The sequence below is a fragment of the Rhododendron vialii genome, chromosome 7a (genome assembly GCF_030253575.1).
Source record: "Rhododendron vialii isolate Sample 1 chromosome 7a, ASM3025357v1".
Classification (NCBI taxonomy): Eukaryota; Viridiplantae; Streptophyta; class Magnoliopsida; order Ericales; family Ericaceae; genus Rhododendron; species Rhododendron vialii.
Genome location: NC_080563.1, coordinates 10984005 through 11010403, shown reverse-complemented (window position 1 = coordinate 11010403; position 26399 = coordinate 10984005). Strand labels below are relative to the sequence as shown.

The following is a 26399-nucleotide window of genomic DNA, read 5'->3' as shown; positions in this document are numbered from 1 at the left end:
TTACGTGCACCTTGACTATCTTTGGGAGCGTAGCTCTGTATGAATTAACCCTGTAGAAGTTAATAGTAGAACCTAAGAAGTTTCGAAACTGATATCTTAGAAGGGAGCAAACTCCTAAAACCCATAGATTAACCACCAAGCCAGCCCTTGGGGGTTCCTAATGGTAGGATTGAAGCTATGCATCAATCAACTAAAACAACTGTTAAATAACTAGAATTTTAAAATCAACCAATGATTCTTTGGCAAATCATGTTCATCCACTTTCATTATTTATGTGATCTCAAGTGTTCGGACCAGTTTACGTACACCTCGACTATTTTTGGAAGTGTAGCTCCGTACGGACTGATTCCATAAAAATTGATAGTAGAACCTAAGAAGTTTCGAAACTAATATCTTAGAAGGAAGCAAACCATAAAATTGATAGAACCAAAAGGTTTCGAAATTAATATTTTAGAAGGGAGCAAACCCCTGAAACCCAGAGATTGACCAGCCCTCTGGGTTCCTAATGGTTCTCCAGAGACTGGGTTCCCTGAATTGCATGCAACATAATCAGTTAGCTAATCACGTGCTACGACCTAATAACTACCATAGGGTTGACAATTACAGTGAAGTTCATAATGTTAATCACCGTTTGACTAATATCACTGTTTTGTTTTATAATGGTTAGTTTATTTGATGATACATTCCCAATACATCCAGTCCAGACAGACAAAGAAGAATATCTTTCTCCTAAAGCCTATCATCTCTGCACATAAACTGAGACCTCTATGATAAATAAATAAATAAATCACGATTATTCAAATATAGTATAGTAATCTTGACAATTTTCCGTAGATGGTATTGCATTGGGCTTTGTTTGGTCATCGGAAAATTGCCCCAAAAAAAGGAGAGATGGAGGTGTTACACTGTCTTGGGTAGAACTCAACCCCAAAAGCTAGCTATTAAAGTGCGGGTCCCCTAACGCTTATATTCTATTCTGCATACTATTTTAGTACCCAAGTGATGTGGGACTTCGCTTCACACCCTTCCCTCATGCCCAGCAAGCTCACTCGGCAACACATGTCGCGTGCAGGCCAAAAACATGCACCCTATCCATCCTTGGCATATCCGACATTGATACCATGTTACACGGTCTTGGGTAGAACTCAACCCCAAAAGCTAGCTACTACTTTAGTATGTGGGACTTCGCTTCACATCCTCCCTCACGTCCAGTGTGCTCACTTGGCAGCACCTGCTGCGTGCAGGTCAGAGACACACACCCTACCTGTCCTTGGCATACCCGGCACTAATACCATGTTACACGGTCTTGGGTAGAACTTAACCCCAAAAGCTAGCTACTACTTTGGTACCCAAGCCATGTGGAACTTCGCTTCACAGGAGGGGGCTCGAACCTCCTACCTGATGATGGCTAGGGTTCAAATCACCCTTCCAACCCGTGATGCTGACTTCAAGGAATAAAAACTCTCATCAACTAGTACCAAACATGGGAACTCCCAAGAAAAACTAGGGAGTTCAAAGAAAAACAACAGACTGAATCAACTAGAAACCGCGAAAATTTAATTAGAAGGGCTAGCCATGACCCAAGATATGCCATTTGAGTTCATTGTTTCCGCTCATAATTCCCAATCATTGTGCAACCTTTTGATGTGAAACTCAACTCATGCAAGATTGTGACACAGCTAATCTGTATGACTTCCATTTTTCATTTTAAGCCAGGAAGGTACAATGAACAATACCGTATGAATATACTCCCCTCCGCTCAACAGTCAGTGCCCATATTAGGATCTATATTTTTCATGAAAATAATGACACACTGTCAAAAATAGACCAATAATATGGGACAAAGGGAGTATATGGGCGGGTTCCTACTTCGTACCAAATACCAATAGACGAGTGAATTGTTCCATCAACACACAAAATTTGCATACTAGAATGATAGTAATCTGGATAGGGTCCACAGAACCTTAACCCATAGCAATGCTTTTGAATGGTATTTTTATTTTATGGAGTTGTTTGCATGAAGGGCCAATTGAGCTGCCATTGTTGTGCACCCCTAAAGTAGACCTTTCCAAGCTCATGAACCATGCCCAGCAGTTAAGCAGTCTGTGTCATCCTATCAAGCAATCTATTTAACAATTTGATTTCCTCTTTACTAAAGACGATTTAAGATAACAAAAACCTAAAACAAGAAACAAGTCACCGAAAGAAGAGTAAAATCCCTAGGAGGTGTTTTTTCTTTTAACAAAATTCTCAGGGGGGGGTTCGGATGTCACATTTGAATGGGTTCATCTATTTAATGCAAAATGAGGTGCAACACGCGGGTTTGCAAACACAACACAACCAGTTTCTTTTTTTTTTGAAAGGCAACACAACACAACCAGTTGCTCTTTTAAAATGCTTAAAAAGGGAAAAAGAGCATCCAAACAACCCCTAGTAGCTAAGCAATGGCATCATAAGGCCCTTGAATTCCAAAAGTGTTCCTTTTGACCCATTAATGGTCTGCACACGATGCGTTTAAAAAATCATAAAAACCCACAACCAGACAAGGTTTAGGATCCCCATACTCCATGATTTCAGACCTGACCAGTGCCTAAACTCCACTCTATGTGATGGAACTTCTTCCAATACACTGTTAGTGAAATTAAATCAATATTCTGCATGCATAATACTAGCATATAATTGTTAGTCAAAATACAGTAACCTACCTATGTTCTACAAGTTGCTGATGGGACTGAGCCCGTGGCTCAAAGGGCCGGTGGGGTGGAGCTCTATGAGTTCAAACTGATGAACTGTGGCTTTGCTTACCTACACTACGTTAGTAAGCATCAAAAAGAACTAGGAAGTATAATAATGGAGTAATTAATTGGATATAAACAAAAAGTATATATATACAGTAGTTGAAGGCATATCAAGAACACAAAAGAAATAATAAAACTGATGTAAGGGAGATTCGGAGGTTGGCAAGAGAAAGAGGAGTACAGCTAAAGAAGATCTAGGAAGAGATCTAGTTCAACAAAAAATAAAGGGAAAATGAAAGAAAGATATGACTATAACATGAGTGGCATCCCTCACGGTATCAACATGATAGAGATACTATTGGAATTTAACATAGCTAACGGGAGGATTTACTACGTTTGGAAACACTTTAGGTACTAAATGTAAGATTGGTTTTCTACAAAACCTCCTTAAAAAAAGGCCATTTCGGTCTCTTGGTCCTTCAGTTTCGTGTTCTATGGAGAGAGAGAGAGAGAGAGAGAGAGAGAGAGAGAGAGAGAGAGAGGAAACAGCCGGTAAGCTTCATAAGGTACCGTTGACAAAAGAGGATGGATGGTCACCACTCTCTAGGCGAAATTATTCTACCTATTTTATACTTATCTCCAACAGCTTGTACAGCTTTCTGAGCAATTAACTTCTCACTAACTAGGACAACCAACTTACTTCTATTATTTTAACTAGTTAGTAAATTCTTGCCTGCCTATATAAGTACCCTCCTCATGAGTTCTAAAATACATGCCAGCACTTTCTTCTCTCCATTGTCTTCTCATCCCACATACCCCACCTCAACCATTTTTCCTCTGCAAAACCCATCCGGCATTATAGTTTTATTCCCTCAACTCAAGATCTTCTCTAGCTTTCTTCTTTTTGCTAAAGTAAATATGGGGCCAGTTGCTTTGTGCATTGTAGCTTTGGTGGTTATAAGCATCACACATTGGGTTTACAGATGGAGGAACCCCAGATGCAGTGGAGAACTCCCACCAGGTTCCATGGGTTTGCCACTCTTAGGTGAGACTCTTGACTTCTTCACCCCTAACACTTCCTGCGACATTCCTCCTTTCATCAAAAAGAGAATCGACAGGTATTATCTAGTATCCCACCTATTCATTTCTTCACTAACTATTGCAATCAACATCATCATTGCCATCACTAATCTTCTCGTATTTAACTTTTAATAACATGTTCTACTATTCTTTTCAGATATGGTCCAGTATTCCGTACAAGTTTGGTGGGGCGAGCAGTTATAATATCGATAGACGCTGATTTCAGTTATTTTGTATTCCAACAAGAGGGGAAATTATTCAAGAGCTGTTATCCAGTTACCTTCAATGAGATCTTTGGACGACAAAATGTGGGTTCTTTGCATGGGTTCATGTACAAGTACCTCAAGAATATGGTGTTGAATTTATTTGGTCCCTTGAGCCTGAAAAAGATGCTCCCTGAAGTTGAGCTGGCAGCATGTACAAATTTAAAGAGGTGGTCCAGTCAGGAGTCTGTTGACCTGAAGGATGCTAGTGCAAGTGTAAGTTCAATAATCACTGGCTTTCACTATTAGAATAAACTAGCATTATGGTGATAGAATACTTATGATAATTGGTGTGTACAGATGATATTTGATCTGACAGCAAAGAAACTGATCAGCTACGATCGAGAGAGGTCATCTGATAATCTGAGGGAGAGTTTTGTCGCTTTCATGAAGGGATTGATTTCCTTCCCCTTGGACATTCCTGGAACTGCATACCACAAGTGTTTACAGGTATGCAAAACTTCCCATTGCTAACCTTGATCATAAAAACATGCACTTTGTAGTTCTTATGCATATAAGAAACTGAAATGAGGCCAACTAACCTTTTCCAAATTTATGTTGACTCAATCTGGCTCCCTCCAGCGGGCAAGCTGGATAGAGAAGTAGCATTGAATCTCAATTTTTCGGGGTAAAAATTCCCCCTACGTGAGTGGTTTTGACACTTGTAAGTTTGCTCAGGGAAGGAAGAAGGCGATGGGGATGCTGAAGAACCTGTTACAGGAAAGACGGGCAAAGCCAAGGGAGAAACAAAGTGATTTCTTTGATTACGTCCTTGAAGAACTTGGGAGAGAGGATACAATACTCACAGAAGCAATTGCTCTGGATTTAATGTTTGTGCTACTGTTTGCCAGCTTTGAGTCAACTTCCCTGGCTATGACTATGGCCACCAAATTTCTTTTGGAGAATCCTTTAGTGCTCAAGGAACTAACGGTTGGTGAATATAATTTACCCCAAATAAAGTCCTCCATTGTTACATCAAATACTGTACTGTTACCCCAATTGACAGACTCTTTATACCCAACGCAGGAAGAACATGAGGCAATTCTAAGAAGACGGGAAAATTCAAATTCTGGACTGACATGGGAAGAATATAAATCAATGACATTCACGTTTCAGGTAGCTCAACAAGTTTGATTTTCTCTATTATCTATGAGGGGTTGAAGAAAAATTCTTTGAGTACTTAAAATCAATGGCACTAATGTCAAGTAAAATTGCAGTTCATAAATGAAACAGTCAGGATGGCAAATATAGTCCCAGCAATCTTCAGAAAAGCACTCAAAGAAATCAAGTTTAAGGGTACGAACGTATGTACGGGTCAAATGGTCAATTTCTAGCCATAGCACTTTGACATTGTTCTTACAAAAGGCAGGCCAAATAGTTTTTTGACATACCTTAATACAAACTTGGGATAAATGCAGGTTATACCATTCCAGCTGGTTGGACGGTTGTTGTCTGTCCTCCAGCTGTACACATGAACCCTGCCATATATAAAGATCCCCTTCACTTCAATCCACAGAGATGGGAGGTAAGTAGATTGTTCAAGAGTTACCTGCCATTGCTGATCAAGAAAAAGAGCTACCGCTATTTATTTTCTGTCTTTTTATTTGATTTCCTCCTGCATTCCAGAATGCAAGTGTAGGTTCCTGAATTCTCATCCCATTATTTGAAATTATGGCATGCAGGGCATGGAATCAAATGGTGCATCCAAACATTTCATGGCTTTTGGGGGTGGCATGAGATTTTGTGTTGGAACAGATTTCACCAAAGTGCAAATGGCCGTCTTCCTCCACTGCTTGGTTACAAAGTACAGGTAAAAGCTTCATGCAAAGAATGTGTAAGAAAACAAAGCACGAGACAGAGACAGAGACTAACCGAATTTGCATTCCTATGTCAGGTGGCAAGCAATCAAAGGAGGAGAAATTGTCCGAACTCCTGGTCTACAATTTCCAAATGGTTTTCATGTTCAGTTCTTTGAGAAAAATGGATTGAAGCAAGATACAACAATTAACTGTATATAAGCATAGTACCAAGAGATTGCAACAGCAACTTACCCAACAGTAATGCCACTCCGAAGAAGTGAAAGATATTATTTTTATGCTGTTTCAACACGTTGTGTTAAAGACAAGGGGGGAAAAAAGGAAAGGGGAAAAAAGAAATATGTGCAAGGGTCATGTTGAACCACAATCATCAATATAAGAAGGGTAAATGTTTTTTTATCACCTTTTGTGATATGCTTAGTATTAGAATATTACATCTGTGAGAAGTTGTACATTAGGCGCAACCCCCCAACGCACACACCCAAAACAAAAATTGTAAAACATTTGAAAAAGAGGGAAAAGAGAATACAGAATGAAAAAGAGCTTTCACTTAAACTATTCAAGTGACTAAAGGTCTGTAACAAGCGGTAACATCTGTCCAACTCCAACTATTCCCTCTGTTTAGCATTCAGCTTAGAATGTCTTTCTTCGAAAAGTTCATGTTTGTTCCTGTGATGACCCTGTGGATTTTCATCACTGTATCTGGCAACTTTAGACAGCCCATCTATGGCTTCCCTTTCCTTTCTGCGCCTGCGGTGGCCAACATGGCCATCCTGTCCTTTATCGAGGTAAATCTGCTGCATGATACTAGTGCCCTTGGTTCGTCCATGTTTGTGCTTGTCCTTGTGCACATGGTGAAGATAGTAGTGATAATCAGTGTCCCGTTCTGAATGGTTATGCCTGTTCTCATTATGTACACTTCTTCGTTTCTTTTGTGTATCATGTTTATGATGCCTTCCCTCCTGCTTGTGGTGTTTCTTGACATGTATTCCAGAAACTTCAGCATCAAATCCATGCTTCCACGTGTCACCATGTCTTTGTTCATCAGCCCAAACATGATCTTCCCACCAGTCATAAAGAGGATCAAAGAGTCCCTTTTGATGTAAAAGCCAGAGTAGAACAACCACTGCAACTCAACAGTTAAATCATAGAATTCTTGTTCACTTTAAAATGCAGAGATCAACCATTTATTGGTATTCTTTAGTAAATAGGTAGGCTATTACCTGCTGGAAATATTGCCAAAAGTAGACCAAACATCACTATCCAACTCATACAAATATACTGTATGTGGCAGCTGAAGTCAAAAAAACCAGAGCATTTTTTCCTGCTCAACAAAAGAACAATGAAAATATTATTCAACACACTGCCAAAAGGATAACCGCAATTACAAGTAATTAAGGAAACGAAACCACTATGCTATAAAAATGAAAAAGTTGACTTTGATGTCCCGTGAACCTATGGCAGCTCGAGGAATTTGCACTGATGTCCCGTTAACCAAGAATATGTGGACAAAATCTGAGAAACTATTATAAATTAATAGTGAGATCAAAATAAATTAAAATGCATGCACAGAATTTTAAAATCATCCTTGACGAGTTTTCATTGATCGAGTGAAACAGGATGAAACTGGCGCATTAAGTCACTAATATTCTTTCAAACAGAAATTGTGGTGAATTGGTTGTCATGCACATTTTGGAGACATGCTCTTCTTATTTGCCCATATAGTTAAAGATGATATGACAAGATTTTTAGTTGTAGTCCGGGATCTGAAGGAAGATTGTCCTAGTCAATTGAGCTTTGCTTAGAAAGAATTTCAAGTGTTACTATCGATTGTGGACAAAAGCTTCCGTAGTAGATAAATCTTACAACCTAGTTGATACCAATTTATTATTCTTTTTGTCTTGTTTTACTTTGAGCATTCTGATTGTGGACTTTCAATGGGTTAACCTATTAGCTGTTCAATAACGGACTACCTAGGTCGATGGGAGTTCATGATGTATTGGGCTAAGTGTTCAAATAATGCCTAAACCAAAATTACTACTAGTAAATCTAAACAAAATAAAAATTAGTGCATGCAGCCGCCACAGCATGAACATTCTACCTCCACGGTAGAAGGTTCATTTTCGGGAAATTTCTTATCTGCTGAACTCCTGCATACATTGGAGTGCACATGTAACTTGAGTTTGGAGTTTTGGACACCATCAACACTTGAGTTCTGAGAATATTACAGTGAGGCAGTTAATTGGGTAGTTGTGGGACTCAAGCAATTTTTTGGTTCATACTGCTGGTTTTGAGAAACAATACGGGGTAATTTTGACCATATGACTTAGTGGATAACATCAATATAATTGCTCATTTATGTATATGATGTAGATACTGTCATCCCTCAAATATTGTTGCCAGATAAATACCTGCAAGTTTTGCCCGTGATGAAGTCCGCCAAACCATTCCAGAAGTTTCTCCACAAGCTCTCAATGGATTCAAAGAAGCCATTTATGCTGGTCTTTGGTGGTTGAAAAGGAATCTGTTACAACATTGTAATCAATGTGATATAGTCGCTCGTGCGAATCTGCAAAACTACATGGCAGCATATACGCATTGGTTCTTTTCAAATAGTTCTTATAATCAAATAACTACTAAATCCAAATATGTGGGGACTTTAGCAGACTAAATCTCTTTTCATTTTTAAGTAACTAAAGTTTTTAGTAGTAGCTTCATGCACATTAAAAGTGATTTTCCAGTACCACTAGTGGATGTTCTGTATATGGTGCCTTGTGCAATTTCAGATTGGAGAACAATTACCACAATATGCTCTTTTAAACAAGTTTCTGAATGCTGTACCTGCTAGAGTTACAGTTTTTCTGCTGGTATCTACCTATCGGAACTGGCCGTTTCATATTCATCGCTATTAGTGTTGTTTCAATTTGAAAAGAAAACTAAAATTAAAAGTAGTTATCAGTTTTGGCCGGTATCGGCAAGTATTGATCGGTACTAAACCGGTACCAACCAGGATTTGAGCTGGCATGGAGTTGCAGCTCTAGGATATTGAATTTGATAAAAAAACTGGAACATAGCGGCTGGTACGATAGGGGATTCAAAACCTTGCTTTTAAATTGCTTTTCGTGAATTGATCAGAGAAGCATGGTTTTATATAAGGATAACATTACAATTCCCTCTTACATTTAGTCTAACGTTCAACATTCAGAAATACGAGACAAGGTCTCTTGACCTTCTTTCTCTGCATTCCTGGATAGGGTTACAAAATCTAAGCTGTTGGGTTTGTGAAGCCTTATTTGGTTTGGCTTGTGTTTCGCTGACTATTCGGAGTTACATAATGAAAACTTGTGTGAGCCATGGATATACTCAACTACACAATTGGGGAATCTGTAAAAATCTCTGTGTCTTTTCTGTTTGCGTTCTTTTCTTGATTGTTCTTCACATCTTGTGCCTTGGGGTTTGACTTTGACTGATTTCTCAACATAAGCAACTCAAAAAAGTCCGCTAACTTTGGGAATTTCAATAGCAAGTACCTCTTGATTGAATGGGAGGTCAAGTCATCATACGAGTTGAACCGCGATGAATAGAAAAAATAGTTGACCTCTCTGGTTTTGTTGTCTTTTAAACATAAAGTATACTGCATCAATCGAAGGCCACACGACATCTATTTAAACATAAAGAACAAAGAGAGCTATAATCACAATGATTGGTACACTCCACATAAGTCTGAACTCTGGCTTTGTCCTAATCAGCTTTGGATTAGTCAGGCAGCTCATTTAAGTATATGGCGGACATATGACTCATTTAACAAGATATCAATAACCAACTGACACGCCTACTTCAACTTCATGTTTACAAAACCATGTGTTATATATTGTCCTATTTCCTGTAAGTACGATCTGCAACCCAACAACTCTTTCTCTGACATCCTTTCACCATTAGCAAGTTGAGACTAGATAACGAGTCCAACAACTGCTTGTAAATAGATTGATTGACCCTAGAGGCCCTTGACATCTCTTCACAGTTCCCTGTGTTACCTACTCATGTCTCCTTATGCCACAAAGCATCTATTTGACTACTCTTGATAATTTTTTCATCCAAGCGGCCAAAGTCAAGTATATAATTCTCTTCATTCTTATAATGTGTAACATGCATGTTTTCTTATATATTTCTTGGGAAGGGAATAGAAATTTTCCAGGCAGAAACTTAATTTCAAAATGTGAACTACGGTCAAACCTGTGATCCGTTGTCAATAATAGTTGCTGTAGTAGTGAATTGGCACTCAGCTCTATCAACTTCACTAAAACCAGAGTCCTTTAGTATAGCTGCAACCAAGCCCAACTACATGAACTGAGCTTTGACATTGACTACCGTGATTACAGTGACAACCAAAAATGCCATATAAACCAGGTATTTGATTATACCTGCACACATATATTTTGCAGCTTGATCAGTGGTAAGGTACAATTTGAATGATCGATTTGTAACTTCTTTTGGCTTCATTATGTAGAACTGTTCCTGCAATGAAATATAATTTTCAAAAAAAATATCCCTTGAGAAGTAATAAAGAATTCTGGACGTATGCATGCTGCAGATAATTTTTTTCAGACAAATACCTCCATTTGGCTGACACCTGTTGAGCAATCAAACTGCAAGACAAAAAATTCCAGTAGAATTGTATTAGATAACACTTTGGAACGGATAGACATTCACACCAGAGATTAAAGGAACAAGCTCACTCAAAATGTGAGCAATAGGGATTAGCATGGAAGATACTGAGACACAAAGGTACCACCATATAAGATTAAAGGTACAGTACTGGGGATACCGTAAGGCTATATGATGCTTCCACTTCACCAATATTTTTAGATGTGATCGTAGCAGTCCCAAATTGGGTCAGGGCTTCAAAAGTTTGCACAGTAATGCTCAAAATCTTTCCAGGGCTCCTACAAAAAGATTTCAGATATGTGACACCCCAGGGTTTTACATGTATATTCATCCCTCAGAGTTGGGAACAAATATTTGAGTAGCCAAAATTAGGATGTTAAAGAAGAAGCGAGAAGCAATGAAAGAAAGTAAAAATTGACAATGACTGCAAGCACTGCAGCAAGATGAACAAAAGTTGAGTTAGATGATTTTGTGGTGTAAAATGAAGATCAATTTGTGAAATAGCTGAATGTAGTATATTAGAGAGAGAGAGAGAGAGAGAGAGAGAGAGAGAGAGAGAGAGAGAGAGAGAGAGAGGAATGCTAAAAAGAATGCCGGTTGAGGGAATTAGAAATGAAATGATGGTCTATGACATAACAGCCACTATGAACCTCAATAGAGCAGAGTAGTCACAAGAGGATTCATGTAGCTGATCCGAGCTAGTTACGTTTGTGGCTTTGTTGAGCACTTTAACTGCATTAAGTTTTAAGTAGTGGTTCAAGTCACTATAGTTTATAGAATGGACATGTTCTATGCCATCAGCACTTCGTTCAAAATATACTTGAACTGAAAGAATTAATCTCAAGAAGCTACTACTAACCTTTGGTAGACATATTCTATGTCATCAGCACTTAGTTCTACCAAGAGGTTTGTATTAAGAACTTCACTTATTCCTATTGAGAAAGAATGACTCCCTGGATTCTGCAAACAATAGAAAATGATTGACAATCCAAACAATACATAGCCTTATGAATATGACTTCTATAGTTCCTGAAACATAACTGGATGCTGGTTTATCCTTTCAAACCTGCCCTGAATGACATAAAGTGGAGACTGATTTCTACTTATTCGATTCATATCTGCCTGTCAAAAGGAAATTTTTGTCAGCACAAAACTACTATAGGGACTTCCAATGACATTCTTAATATTCAAAGACTAAAGTTCCAAACTCTTCCAGCTTGCTTTACAAGATGAAACATCTTAAAAGATTTTCCGATAGCTTTAAAAAAGGCATCATAGAGATAAAGAACTGCTAATAAAGCAATCCAAACAACCAGGTGAGAAACTAGTAGATTACAAAACCTGAACTAGGGATAAAACTAAATCAGTTATTCAATTATTTTTATGTGTCATGTGCGTAAAAACATAAGGAAACATAAATATTTGCACCATTAAGGATGAAATTGATGTGAATGTCCTCCAAGCAGCATTAAAGAAAAAGGTCCACTAAAGTAAGGTATTGGCACAGTTGTGAGATAACATGAAAAATAAAACCTATGGTGCAAGAGGCACTGCTATAAATGTGAATCACACATGCAATTAACATAGGAAAGAACTTAATTAAATATCCTTTAAACATGGAAGGCGAGGAGGAAAGCGTGGAGTCTCAGTTATCAGCCAATTTAAGTTACTAACCTCCCAGAAGTTCCACAACTGATTATGCAAGCAACTCCAAAATGGTGAAGAGCAGAAATCTGGCTGCCCATTGAAAGCCTCATAGCCCACACCCATTTTGTTACATTCAAGACCATCTAAGGTAAACCTAACTCTCTCAAGCAGCATCCACATAGAGAAGTTCATTCCCAAATTTTGTGGTTGACCTGGACCACCCTTTGACATAAAAAAAGAGGATACCCTTAGCAACATGAAGGCACCAAAAATCGAATAATAGCAGTGACAAATGAAATCCAACCCTCACTACCAAAATGACAAAAATCTCAGCAGGAAACAAAGGAACACTTCTAGTTGTTTATCAACTATACTATGCAGATTGTTGTGACCAAGAACCCAGAGCCAAGACCTCCGGAGGAATTGAGCCAAGATGGATGACGTGAAGTGAAGGTGATTATTAAGATCAGGTGTCTGCCTAGTAAGTGTGAGCTTTAGACATACAAATTGCAACATGTTTTACAAAGCCGTGTTGGTGCACCCAAAGCAGACTGCGGAGTCGGAGTCTCGCTAGTGGTATTAGAGCTAGCACCAACTAGAAATGTAGGGTGTGTCCCACAAGGAGATCAAATGTAGAGACATGTTTAGAGGTTCAAATGGGGACAAGTTAGGACAGACTCCATATCATGACATGCTTGGGTGGGTTGTGTAGGGCATGAGCTTAAGAGTTTGACGTGTTTAAGCAGTTCCAACCAGGTCCTTTAAAGGGCTGGACATTGGTGAGTCAGATCCTAGAGCCAAGACTTAATCAGGCCCAGAAGAAGGGGGTGAGTAAGGTGATCACCAAGTCCATGAACCAAATCCACACAGCCCTGTAACTGAAAGTTCAGGTGCCTTGTATGTGTGGGTTTGGATGTACATAATCAAACCTGTTTTAAAGCCATGTGGGTGCTGCCTATAGAAGACAATATTGTATGAGGTGGGGTAGTCATGTTCTGTAAACTCTATTAATTCGTGGACTCTATAGCGGTTATCTGTTCTCCTACCAAAACAACAGCATCTTGTTTGCATCTAAACTATGTAGCATAAAGTGGTAGACTAACCTAGTCCACTTGTCAATATGGTATGCAATCCTCTTGCCGCAAGGATCTTTTTAACTAATATTATATAAGGAAATGGCAGATGGAAGGCTAGCATCAGATTTCAAACTGGTTCTCCAGACAAGAAAATTTGCTAATTGCAAGATATGATGCGTTCAGACCAGCACTTGAAGCATACCAGTCAAACTTTGATCACCGAAGCAAGCATACCTGCCTTGGAATAACAAGGTAGTGCTCCTCAAATGAAGGAATACTTGTGTATCCAACATAATCTCCAACAAGATTTGCGCGTAGAAAATTATCATTGGATGTGACTGTTCTATTCTCAGGGTCCACAATCACGTCCTATAAGCAAAAGGAAAAAAAGAATTTCCGATTAACTTCTACAAAGGATATTGTAAAATGTAGGGTGATCAATATCTAACCATAAAAAGACACACACACACTCATATATCTATATAATAAAATAGCTCAGTATTTGAATCCTATGTACATAAATCTAACTGCCCAAACTTATCCCTCATAAATCCTACAGCTGAGAAAAGTCCTAGGGCGGGGGTAGTTGATAATTTCGTAATTCATTTTAGTTGTGTTCAAAATGCGTTGCGCCGTGCCTTCAGGCACAGGCAAACTCTAGTACACACACACACACACACACATATATATATATATATATATATATATATATATATATATATAAATAACTCAGTATTTGAATCCTATGTACATAAATCTAACGGCCCAAACTTATCCCTCATAAATCCTACAGCTGAGAAAAGTCCTAGGGCTGGAAAATCATATTTTTAATCTTCTATAACCTTTCCTATTCCAAATCTTTTTTGTTATGGAAAGATAGAAAGCAATGAAATTTTATTGTAAAAAAAAAAGAGCCGGATTTTGAAAAGGAAAGTAATTTTTGAAACCTTAACACTCTCTCTCTCTCTCCGAAGCAAAGCGAAATCTTCTTTAACTTTTCCTATCCCAATTCTCTTTTGTTATGAAAAGATAGAAAGTAATAAAATTTCAGATATAAAATTAGTGCAAGGCAGATCGTAAACTAAACAAAAGGGTAAGAAATATTTTTGTTTATCGGTTGATCAATTTCAATTTTTTTGTTGTGTTTTTTTGTAAACTAAACAAAAGGTTAAGAACAATCCTAATTTAAGAAAAAATCTTCCCGTACAAATCAGTTTCATTGGCGGGGGTGTCGATAGTTTCGCAATTCATTTTAGTTGTGTTCAAAATGAGTTGCGCCGTGCCTTCAGGCACGGGCAAACTCTAGTGTGTGTGTGTGTGTGTGTGTGTGTGTGTGTGTGTGTATGCGTTATAGACTTTTGGGAATTGCTTAGGTTACAAATGTTACCTTAAATACATGTATCTCTCTAAATCTAGCACTTTATAATAATAGTGCTGCAAAATTAAGATTTTTGGTATTCACTATAATTGAACACGCTACTTTTTTTGTTTCTTTCCAAAAATGTGTAAACAAGAATTAAGATTATCGTAGTATGATTGAAGTTAAAATCCCATGCATCACATGGATCACAGATGGTGAAGATAAATGTCGAAGCAACAATCACTGGTTAAGATTAGTACGATATACTTATCAAAAAAAAAAAAGATTAGCACGATATCATTCAAACTTAAGGTATGCCAGGTCATATATCCTTATAAAGTTAAACCATGTTAGCAGATTACATATTTCAAACAACATAAAACACATTACAGAAGAAACTGAATGCGGAGGACCGGATGAAGGGCAGTGAAAGGCAGTGCACTTTTGTATCATAATTTGGTAGCTAATTGGAACTTGGAAGTGAATTACAAACCGCACTGTGACTTTACTGTGAAGATGTGGACAAGTTCACCTGATGAATAACATATCAGCAGGGGGAGAGGGTCAAGAAGTGAATAAGGCTACTTGAGTTCCATCATTGAATGACAGGACATTCACACTGGAAATGCTGGTTCCAGTTCAATATGATAAGTATTAAACTAAATGATAAAAGCCTGTTGCAATCTGGAGAAGGCCTTTCTTGATATCATGCCTGAGGCCTTTGATTTTCCTAATACTGACTTCCACAAGCATAAACTGTCGACTCAAATATTAGAATGATATCTTGCAGCGTGAAGGAGAAGTTATGCAAAATGAGTGCAAATAGTAGAATGATATCTCAATGGAAAATGACATATGTAGATATAGCACAAATTATTCCAAAAAGTACAGACCGTTAGTTTAGATTCTGTCTTCACCTCTATCCGAATGCTAAATCCCACTGATCGCTGTCCAATACCGAAAACATGGAACCTAAGTGGATCAGAGAAAATTAGTCATGGCATCAAGAAAGGACATCAGATTATTGAAACAGAAATCATTAGTGAGGGAGACAAAGTAATGATAGATCTCAGATGAAATAAATCAACATAGTAAGAATTTCCATCAGTTGATACAAAAAAATGATAGACTAGTAGACTATACCTGATCCACTGTACTAGTTTTATCAGTTGGAACTTTCATAGACTTGGTAGATCAGCCTACCAAAAGAAAACTACTGAAATATAGGAGTAGTATGCAGGCCATACCAATCACCTGGGAATCGGAGACAGTGTGCAGTGTTGGCCTTCCCCTTCAACATCTTGTCAACTAGTTAAAAACATTTGCCATAGTACTATAAGATGATTCCTTCAAGTATAACATGAGAGAAACTGCTAAATGATGAAAAATGATGGCACTTACAAAAGTTTCCACACGATGATGGAACCCTGCGCTGGTCCCCACAAGGACAACAGGTTGGCTTGTAGAAAAGAAGAGAAAATACACAGAAAAGTTTTAGTTACACTTACTAATAAGAAGAAAGGCATTAAGTAAAAACAAAAATCCCAGTACAACATCCTTTTCAGCATGTGAGAATGGTAGAGAGTAAGGCACACATCTTAGAGAGTTTAAGGCAAATATCACCTCAGTGTGCTCGACAATGTGACCATCTTCGTCTCGCAACCTGACATAAATTTGTGAATCCACCAAGTAAAATTCATGGCTTACAGAAGAAAGATTCTATGTCCATGAGCTCAAAATGCTAAAACTAAGATGCTAAATAAAGGTCTGATTATTTAATTTGTTGGGAGGGGTAAACTGTTTTGGTTTTCCCGCACCCATGCCCCCATCGATTGGGGATTACATGGGTTTTGGTACTGTTATTGTTCGTCAAGGGTAACCTGTATACAGGCATAGACAGAAACAGAAATGCTACCTTAACCCAACAAAGTAATGTCTGGAATTGCATTCCCAAGCAAACTTCTCAAACAAAATCACAGAACAAACTAGACATCTCTAAACGTGTCAAACTCCAGTGAGAATATCGAAACTACCATTAGGTTGGATTGAATACAAATTGCTAAGAGAATCATGCCTGATTATGGCAGCATGTCTCAATTTGTTAGTAGTCAATCAACTAGGTTGATAATAAAATATTATGACCAGATGTTAACTAGGAACACCAAATCTCATTCGTTGATCCAAAAAGCAGAGAAACAAGGAACACGTATAGAGAGAGTGAGAGAGAAGGCTGGAACGAGAACCAAGTTTATTCAATCCAAATAATATTGCCCAAGAACTACAACCAAATACTTATAGCAATCTATTCTGAAATAAAGTAATTGACACCGTTACTGCTGGAGTAGTCAAAGAGTTGGGAAGCAACCCATAAACCACAGGGGTGTCACTCATAATTTCACATAAAACTAACACTGAGAAACAAAGGAATTGATAAACCAGCCGAAAAAGATGTTACCTCTCGCATTTCTGCACAACATCTGCGCCAGCATCTGGCTCGCATTTGCGCGTTTGAATGTAGAACTCCTCAGGTTTATACGCAACATCCTATGAAGTATTTTTCAGAAATAAACATCACACTGAATGGTAACACTACTCAAAAGGCATTAACAACTATAAACATAAAAAAAGAATCAAAAGAAACAAGCGACTTCGAAGTGCATGCATAAATGCATTACCATATTGCCAGGCATTGGCAAGTTTATCACTCAATAAAGTCCACAAGATATTGATCATAATCACCATCTCTGATAGCAATTATACAACGAAAAAATCTAATTTACTCCATTAATTAATCAATTGACGCTGCAGATCCAACAAACTAGTTAATTAGTCACTATCATTTCGACAAGGATGTTAATTTCGGCAATAAGATCACTACTTTGGACCAACCCCTGCAACCACGCACAAGCAACAAATAGCAAATAATCCAAGGTGTTGCCAGCAGGAGTTGAAGACAAGACCTCCGGTTTTGCGGTTAATCCAGATGACAATCTTAAACCACCAGGCTACCCTGATGGGTTCTAATTTTTCTTTTGTTCATTAAGAAACGCCAAATTATTTAGTGCCCTTGGGTTACCGCCACATGGTGCCCTAAGTCCATCCTCCACCAATATACATCGATGTTGAGCCCACAATTAACGGTATCAATAATGGTATCGACCCACGCCAATGTGTTGTGGAGATGGAGAACCTGGGGCACCACCACGACAAACCATGTACTCATTCTGTCCTAAAATGCATGTCCATTTCGCGAAAGAAGAACTTGAAAATCATGCATTTCTTTCAAGCAAAAATTCACAATTCTAAGTTCTTGATTTGCCGCGGACAAACATTTTTATTTTTAGTAAATTGTTAAAAGGTTTTCGAATTTTTCTTGAAACAAATATCGTGTTTGGAAGTTCTTGATTTGCGGATCAGACAAGCATTTTAAGACTGCAGGTAGTAACAGATTAATTCCCCGAACAATAAGAAAAAAACAGAAGATACTAGGAAACGAGCCCTAAGTTACCAAAAAAAAACCGTTCGAACATACTCGTATATACGTCAACTGGTACAACGCGTAGGCGGCGGTTTTGTTAACCGTGATCACCGGCGGAATCCGCGGCGTTCGCATGTTGGTGCTCGAATTCTCCTCCACCTCCACTATTTCCGCCACTATCGAGGCTTCTCCCCCACTCTGAACAACCAATTAAACTGTAAAATCAAATAGATGTAGAGAGAGAGAGAGAGAGAGAGAGAGAGAGAGAGAAGGAGAGAGTGATAGTAAAATGCTCACTGATTCACCGGGGACGGCCATGTTGAGGACGATTTTGGTGGAGCAATTGAGGGTGGCGGAGTCGGAAACCTTTTCGCATTTCTCGAGTTTGGATTTGGAGAGGATTTGGGTGCCGGAGACGGAGTGGTGAGGAGAGAGAAAGAGAGAGAAGACAATGAAGAGAATCATGGTCGGCTTGGGAATTCCCCTTTTGTTTTCGACAGAAGCGCTTTGAGTGGTAGTGGGCCGAATTTGTACATGAGAGAGAGAGAGAGAGAGAGAGAGAGAGGAGTGTAACCGCTTTCGACGGTTAGATTTGCGAATATATGGCTCCCTCCAAGTTTGATGCATTTCGAATTTTATTTCTTTTCCTTTTTTTGGTTAATTATCAACTAATTATTTACTTAGTACTATGATTTTTGGTACAAGCGGGAGGAGAACACAAGTATTCCACCCTCCTTAAAAAGAAGGCGAACATTACCTTCTCTTTTATGTTAAAATATTGTAGGTCTCATCTATGTAATACTTTGATAAGCATGACATCACTTCATAGTAGGATCCGCACACTTTGTGGTGGAATCCATACTACTATTTTCAACCAATAGAAATGAGAGTAATGTTCACCATGCAGGGTGAACAAAACTCAACTCCCCCAAGCGGCATTACACTTACTATCGGGAAAGAAATACTCTCCCGTCCCATTTTGGATGTCCATTTTTGTTATTCGTGTTGTTCTTTAAATGCTTATATCTCCTAATTTACAATATTTTTCATAATTTTGAAAATTTTATATTATAGACCTAATTGAGAACTATCAAATAAGATCCATATTGCATATTTTTGAAGATTCATATTAAAAGATATAAGCGATTGAAAACTGACACGAATAAAAAAAAAGGACAAAGAAAATGGGTCTGAGGGAGTAATTATTCATTATTTTTGGTAAATAGTTAATCATTGAGGAGGTGTTTCCGGTAATAAAAATTTTGTAGATTTTTATTTGTAGTTGAGAAGTTCCCGAGTTGGGCCCTCAAAGGCTGATCGCATCATACAACGAATTGGTTTCCCCAAGCATGATAAAGTTGACTCTTTTGGGTTCTCAGGTGGCATTTGGTTCCTGTGGAGGGATGACATTGTATCAGTGGAGGTGCTCTCAGCTACGGATCAGGTGTTTCCAGTAGTGAATAAATTGTTGAGAAATGTTAAGTTATTTTTGGTAGTAAATAAGTTGTTGATCGGTTTATGAGTAGAGTTACTGTAGCAAAAAATATTTTGTTGATAACTTTTTTGTTAGTAGGAACGATATGGTAAAATGCTGGAACTTTTTTATCAGTGAAAACGAGATAGTAAATTGCGTTTAAATTTTTAGCGTTTTTTTGTTAGTGGAAACATCCCCTAAAGCGTACAAGGGTGGCTCATTCCAATTGGTACCATTTACAAACTTTGAGGCTCCGTTTGTTTCAATGTAAAATATTTTCCATGTAAAATATTTTTTAGAAAACAAACTTCAAACTTTTATTTTCCAGTGTTTAGTTGGCACTTGAAAATATTTTTAGAAATCAACAAAATAGTGTAGAGGGAGGATGGGCTTAAACGGTGGAGAGATCTGAGAATATTAGAATTGAACGTGGGTCATGACTGACGATCGAGGAAACTAAGCAGTGAGAATTGCAGTAGAAGGGCATTGGGTTCATTTCGAAAAATAACTTATGGAAGATTTGAGGATAAGTCATTTTCATCCAATTGCTGGAAAATGTTTTACGTGTAAAATATTTTTCTAATTTTTTACACAACCAAACACTAGAAAATAGGTAAAACATTTTACGCCCAAAGATACGGAGTGCAGTAATTTTTACATTCCCTATCACCTCAAATTTTAGCTCTATTGAATGTCTTTTTACTTTTGATCTGAATATCTTTTTTTATTCTTTGTATTTCTCTCCTCAAGATGGATTAGGAAGAAAAAAGATTAACAAAAAATTAGCAAAAATCAGAAACCCACGAAAATAAGCTTTAAAAAAAATTAGTCCAAATAAAACTCAGATATCTTTTGTGTTTGAGAACTCTCTTTCGAAAACAGTAATTACTTTTAGAGTATTGAACCACAAACTTTGATGTTATCTATCTTCAACCTCGTTTACTCATAATTTCATTACTTTTGATAAAAGTAGGACCATAATCATATGGATAAACGAGGTGATCATTGAGAATAATCAAAATGTTGACGCAAATGTTGATTGCGATTTTGCGAACAAGTACCTCTCTGGTCGTTAAAAATTGTAATCGCATTAATCCACGGTTTAAATAATACTACTCCGTATCACTTTTTCGATTGTCGAAGTAAAATCCGAAGCGATGAGGTTTAGAACTTTGCATCCATTTTGTTGTGCTCAAGTTATCACTTCATCCAGAAAGCAATGAAACAAAAATAGTTGGTCAACTTCTAAATATAGTTCAAATAACTAAAATTACGCCATAATCCCACGAATGGTTTCGTGGTGTAGTTGGTTATCACGTCAGTCTAACACACTGAAGGTCTCCGGTTCGAACCCGGGCGAAGCCACAATCTCTTCTTTTTTGTCTTTTGTGTTTTGCATGATATTTTTAATGGCTTATATCTTTTGATGTATATTATGTTTTATGTTTTTTTTAAAATTATTGTCTTAAAGAAATAATTAAGATCTATCAAACAATATCCATATTACATATTTTTAGCAATGTACATTGAGATATATAAACAATAAAAAATGACAAACAAAACTATAGTGAACATTTAAAAAGGAATGGGGGGAGTAGTATCTTCCTTCCGGTTTTGAAAAACAATAATTCTAAAACCACACCTTAACACCCACATTCACATGAGAGCGTGAATGTGGGTGTGTATGTGTGTTTGGGTGTAGTACTAGGCGCTAGCAAAGTTGTTTTGAAAAATGAGAACTTTCCAGAAAATTGAAACTACTGGCCTCAATTTTTGTACAAAGCACGATAACTCATAAAATTACCGCTTTAGGCCCCCCAATTTGAACGAGCGTAGTGACTTGTGTATGAAAGTTTTTTCTCACAAATATTTTTAACTATATACCGATTTGAAAAAGTTCACTTTAGGCCCATAAATCCCAGAGCCAACCCGATTTGAAAAAGTTCACTTTAGGCCCATAAATCCCAGAGCCAACCCCACTCCGTACATTCTCAGACGACATGGCAATAACAAATAAAAGTTTAGGAACACACCTTTAAAACACAATTATGTCCGAAACCGTTAGATGTACGTAAATCCATGGACATCTAACAGCTTCGGACACGATTGTGTTGGGAGTGTGTTTCGGAAGGTGTGTTTGAAGCATTGCTTGCAATAATAACTACAACAAAATCGCCGGATAATCTTTAATCGGAAATTAGTGTGCATAATGGGAAGAGATCCCGTGTTACATTTTTACAAACAAGACTTCCTAGACTGTCTTCCACACAACAGAAGAAGAAAATAGACTGCACAAGCGGAAGCATACAAAATGGAATAAACAAATGTCCAATAGTCCCAGTAACGGAAAAAGAATCCGAGCACGAGGCAACCGCGACGAACGGAAGCAAGAACTGGTGAGAATTGTTTGATCAGTTACTATTACAGTTCCATCTTGAGGTGGGCACACAGCTGAGGTAGTGGCACCAGCTGCAATGATTATTTGGATTATCCCCTCGAAATAGCAGTACCAGTCCCGCCGTGATTCTGCAATTGTCAACGTGAAAAAGAATGGGAAATTAGGTCCTTTTTGCCACAGGAGCAATAATGTGCTTATCTGTGAATCTCGTTAAGAAACGGTAGAATGAGGAGGAGGAAATCTAGAAGAAAGCTACCATGCAGCATAGCAGAAAGGAAAATGGAGAAAATGACGAGATGTTCACATTATGCTATCGAAACAAAGTATTTTTCTTGATTCTAATAAGGCATCGAACAGTCTTGTGTTTTCTTCTCTAACACCGATTTGACATTATTATGTGTGCATCATAACAACACAAATTTGCAACTGCTTGGATAATTTCATTAGGGAAACACTCTTTGGAACGACAAAAGTGCTGATAGGAAAAGGACGGATGTGGTGCCTACACAAGCAATAAGCTAAATTCCAGAAAGCTTAGGATTTAAGGAGATAGTTATTACCCAGCAATCAGCAAAACCAGAGCAACCGCGCAGAATACATATTGGAGAATGGAGTGCTTGGATTTGGCACGAGCCTGAGGTGGAAGATTTTGGGACTCCATCCAACCAAACTGGGGGCGGAGTAGCAACACAAAACCAAGGAAAAAACCCGTGAAGAATCCTCCAATGTGAGCAAAGTTGTCAACGTGCGGAAGAATTCCAACTGCTAAGTTGATCACAATGATGATCACTAGGGTTAATACAGCAGCAGCCTACAAAACAAGAGAGGAGGAATCACAAAATGTGATACAGAAAGGCCAAATTCTTCATTTTCAAAGCCTGAACAAAGTTTTTTTCTGAAAACCATATACAGAGAATTGGGACTTGGGACAAATAAACTGCATTGCAAAATCCAACCGCTGGGTTTCTCCTATTCTTCTGGGAAAAAGAGGAAAAGAAAAGAGTAAAATAAAAACGTACAAAGTAAGTATCAACAGGAACTACCTTATTGGTATAAATAGTCCAATTAGTAAAAAGCTCTGATAGCATTGCTCCAAGAAGTCCAAATAGGGCACCTGAAGCACCAACAGAAATATTGCTTCGAAGGAAAAGGCAAGAGAGTATGCTCCCTCCGAATCCTGATAACAGGTAGATTGCCCCCACTCGAACTGCCAATAAGAAAATTTACGTGTAAGATAAACATAAGAATAATACACAGAGTCAACTCAACTGATTACGGATTTCCGTTGTCCCCAAAAAAGTTCATCCGATTACTACAGAAATGAAGCCAATCTTGAATACGAACAATACCAGTAAATACATATTAAACTGATCTAAGAATACATGTTCTATCATCTATTAGCCAAAGAGGAAAATCAAGAACTAACCGATGAAAGCCTCATAATGGGCATGATTGCGGTACAAAGGGATGCCCAAAATATTCTTGGGGGAAAAATTAACCTCATCTTTACTAGTTTTTAAAGAAGTAAGAATGTAAGATTAGCAGGTGATTCTAAATTTCAGCAAGAAAAGAACTACATCCCAATGGTTTCACTTGGTCATATCTATATTGGTCTAATGGATACTGCTAAACACCCTCTTTGACACGACCATTACAAGCTCAGCAAATATTTCATTCCTACAGGACTTCCAACTCCAAAGAAAACCATCATCAACATCCATGTCTCAGCTCATCAACAAAAACAGTGGAAAATATCAGAACAGTAGAATGAACTTTTTAACATACAAATATGAGTTAGGGACAAGTTTAGGTTCCAGTTCCATAAACTAACATAACATACCAAATCCAAATTGCTGTTCAAGGCGAATCCCAATGAACACCAAACTCAACATGTTTGCCAACAGATGAATAACACCCGCATGCAACCAGATACAAGAGATAAGTCTCCATCCCTGATGTTCATGAACTACCTTGTTCCACTCTAGTGCTCCCAATTTTTCCAATCTGCAGAAGTAGTGGCAGATACAAGATTCAGAAATACAATTACAATTTTGATTTATTTATCAAACAGTGCATGAGAGCACCCTAAAAGCTCATTTAACCCCAGGGTTCTATGTACCCTATAAAAGCTGTCACCATAACTAATTGCAAGATTCCAAGTTCCAACAATGAGAAACATACTCGTGCCACTCGCAAAAACAGCAAATCACACACATGGTGGGAGGAACATGAAAGTCAACAACCAGCAATTATGCAAACCATCCCGAAAAAATGGTAGAAGCATGATAAAATCTGTTCCTCGGTTTCTCTCTATTGAAGTCATGCCCTGAGCTATAAGTTCTAACTATGAAGGCGTTATTAATATATTTCTTTCAGCCGAATCTCCAATTGGTTTCTAAAAGCGTGTCCAAATTACTCTTAAAAGCAGGAAGTTTCAAAACCATGAGCCCTAACTCATTGAATCAAATACAAATCAATTTATACAATGAAAACTTGGGCATACAAACTTAACAATAACTAAAGAACCACTAAACTTTCATCATACATCATGCTTAAATTCTTGCTGAGAACTCCCAAAGGATGAACCAAGACCTAAATCAGTCAGAAAAAAAAGGGAGGGGGCGGGGGGGGGGGTTGAAATTGTAGCATACTAGGGGAAAAAACCGAAGACGGGGACATGCCACACCTCACAATGAACATCAATAACCAAAGCAAACAAAACACCAATGCACTGGGAGACCACAAAAGAAAGAAAGTTCCACATAGTCACCTTGATACAGCAAAGATTTAGATGGTAAATCAAAAGGTTATACAACTCAATTCAAGAAATGGATCAAACCCAACCCAGATTCAATGTAAACGACAACAATTTTTTTTAATTTTATTTTATAAGTAACAAATTTATTGTGAAGTCATCAAGGTATGCAACACATGTACAATTGGAAGAGAAGAACAAAAGGCCAAAAAGCCAACAATACCAAAAGAGACCAAACAATATCAACAGAGCCAGTACACCTCTCTAAATGTCAAAAATATATAACATGTAAGGGTTAGTTTACAATCCTCTACGCCCAACTAAACAGGGGTGCTCCAGGATTTCAGTTCAACGGTGACAAAAAAGCAAAGAATTTTTTTGAATAGAAAGGTCGATATAGAATAAACTTTTTTCTTCTGGTTGAGAATTTATTGGGCCTAATTTATGTCATTTTGTTGAGCTAGATTATCTTCTTATTCACAAACTGAAGTGAATTCTCATTTACTCTGGCTACACAGTGCCGAGGACAATATTGAAGAAAAATCATATTACGAGATGGGTAAATCAAAAAGTCACCCAACTCAAATCACTCAATCAAACCCACACCCGAACCTATAGCAACAATAAATCAACAACAGTTTTACGAGGTGGGTAACAAGAAAAAGAAACATTACGTAGACGAAGATGGCCCAAAAAGAGGGTTCTCCCTCAAGGGCTCGAACGAGAGCCGGCCGAGGAATCTGGCGACGCAACGCTCATCAAAACCCAGGTTGTTTTTGGGGCAGTTGTTGACTATCATAACCACGATGAACATGGTCACGTTGGCGACCACAATCATGGGGACCAGCCAGGAAGTCCAGAGGGTCTCCTGGGGCTCCACGTAGTACGGGGGCGAGAAGTAGCCGCCTTGCTGTTGCCTCTTGGCACCTCTCTCTGGATCTCCGTTGGCCATATTGGTTCTGAGGAGGTGGGAGGTTGATCTGTCTGACATTCGATTGAGGTTTAAGGGTTGTGGGTGCGGAATGTAATGGGGTGGGGGGGGGGGGGAGGAAGGTTGAGGAGTGGCTTGGAAGGCAGTTGATTGAGAGAGAGAGAGAGAGAGAGATTCAACTTGCCGAAATCATGGACACGGAAACACAGATGGCAAGTAGTATTTATTTTCAGTTTGCTTTCGTCTGCGTTTTATGTTAGGTGGGTTTTAGGCAGTGAAAGTGAAACTGATAAACCATTGCCGGGAAGGAAGAAAAAGACTGTTTGTCTGCTTATTTATCTCCCTTTTTATTTTCTTCTTTTTTCCCCTTATCTTTTACTACTTCATCCATTCTATACTAATTTATTTAGTACGAGTAGTAGTAGTTTTTTTTTTTTTTTAAATCGTTATATTTTTTGATTTCTTAAATTTAAGATTTAATGTTTTATCTAAATTTGAAAATTTTGTTTAAGAGAACTTACGAAGATTATTTTCATCGGTCAAAAGCTATTTCCATTAGGCCATCCACAGTGGCATAATCAAAAATGGATAACCAAAAGTTGACACATCAGCTTTTGATTATTCATTTAAGAGGTTACTAAGCTTAACAATGTTGAGGTCCACAATGGTCACTTCTAGTCCATAACTAAAATAAGGGATACACTACAATTTCACTCT

The 26399-nt window shown here is 38.0% G+C and overlaps 3 protein-coding genes and 1 non-coding gene across 8 annotated transcripts; 2 read left to right on the top strand and 2 right to left on the bottom strand.

The window, feature by feature from the left end:
- The first annotated feature begins 2674 nt into the window (after positions 1-2674).
- Positions 2675-6450, top strand: LOC131333888 (cytochrome P450 87A3). Of its 2 annotated transcripts, XM_058368697.1 has the most exons (9): positions 2679-3856; positions 3976-4297; positions 4382-4531; positions 4760-5011; positions 5108-5197; positions 5299-5377; positions 5500-5606; positions 5764-5891; positions 5976-6450. In XM_058368697.1, the coding sequence occupies exons 1-9, from the start codon at positions 3495-3497 to the stop codon at positions 6097-6099; spliced, it is 1614 nt and encodes a 537-aa protein (XP_058224680.1). In that variant the 5' UTR covers positions 2679-3494; the 3' UTR covers positions 6100-6450. The 2 variants fall into 2 exon arrangements, with proteins under 2 accessions (XP_058224679.1, XP_058224680.1); XM_058368696.1 differs by having other exon boundaries at positions 2675-3856; positions 4760-5197.
- LOC131333887 (protein HAPLESS 2) lies at positions 6253-18682 on the bottom strand. Of its 4 annotated transcripts, none has more exons than XM_058368694.1 (18): positions 18422-18682; positions 18179-18322; positions 17102-17190; positions 16270-16309; positions 16048-16105; positions 15894-15954; positions 15564-15618; positions 13521-13655; positions 12238-12432; positions 11605-11685; positions 11423-11523; positions 10724-10841; positions 10512-10544; positions 10320-10413; positions 10132-10220; positions 8310-8422; positions 7122-7222; positions 6253-7024 (listed from the first exon to the last, which is right to left on the bottom strand). In XM_058368694.1, the coding sequence occupies exons 1-18, from the start codon at positions 18587-18589 to the stop codon at positions 6507-6509; spliced, it is 2193 nt and encodes a 730-aa protein (XP_058224677.1). In that variant the 5' UTR covers positions 18590-18682; the 3' UTR covers positions 6253-6506. The 4 variants fall into 4 exon arrangements, with proteins under 4 accessions (XP_058224677.1, XP_058224676.1, XP_058224675.1 ...); XM_058368693.1 differs by having other exon boundaries at positions 10320-10407; positions 15540-15618; positions 18422-18681; XM_058368692.1 differs by having other exon boundaries at positions 15540-15618; positions 18422-18679.
- Positions 18683-20889: 2207 nt separating this feature from the next.
- TRNAV-AAC (transfer RNA valine (anticodon AAC)) lies at positions 20890-20963 on the top strand. The gene has a single exon. It is a non-coding gene; the product is annotated as a tRNA-Val (tRNA).
- A 797-nt stretch (positions 20964-21760) lies between these two features.
- On the bottom strand, positions 21761-25990 carry LOC131333337 (RHOMBOID-like protein 2). Its single transcript, XM_058367800.1, has 5 exons — positions 25426-25990; positions 23837-24000; positions 23040-23203; positions 22557-22807; positions 21761-22124 (listed from the first exon to the last, which is right to left on the bottom strand). The coding sequence occupies exons 1-5, from the start codon at positions 25740-25742 to the stop codon at positions 22010-22012; spliced, it is 1011 nt and encodes a 336-aa protein (XP_058223783.1). The 5' UTR covers positions 25743-25990; the 3' UTR covers positions 21761-22009.
- Between the last annotated feature and the right edge of the window lie 409 nt (positions 25991-26399).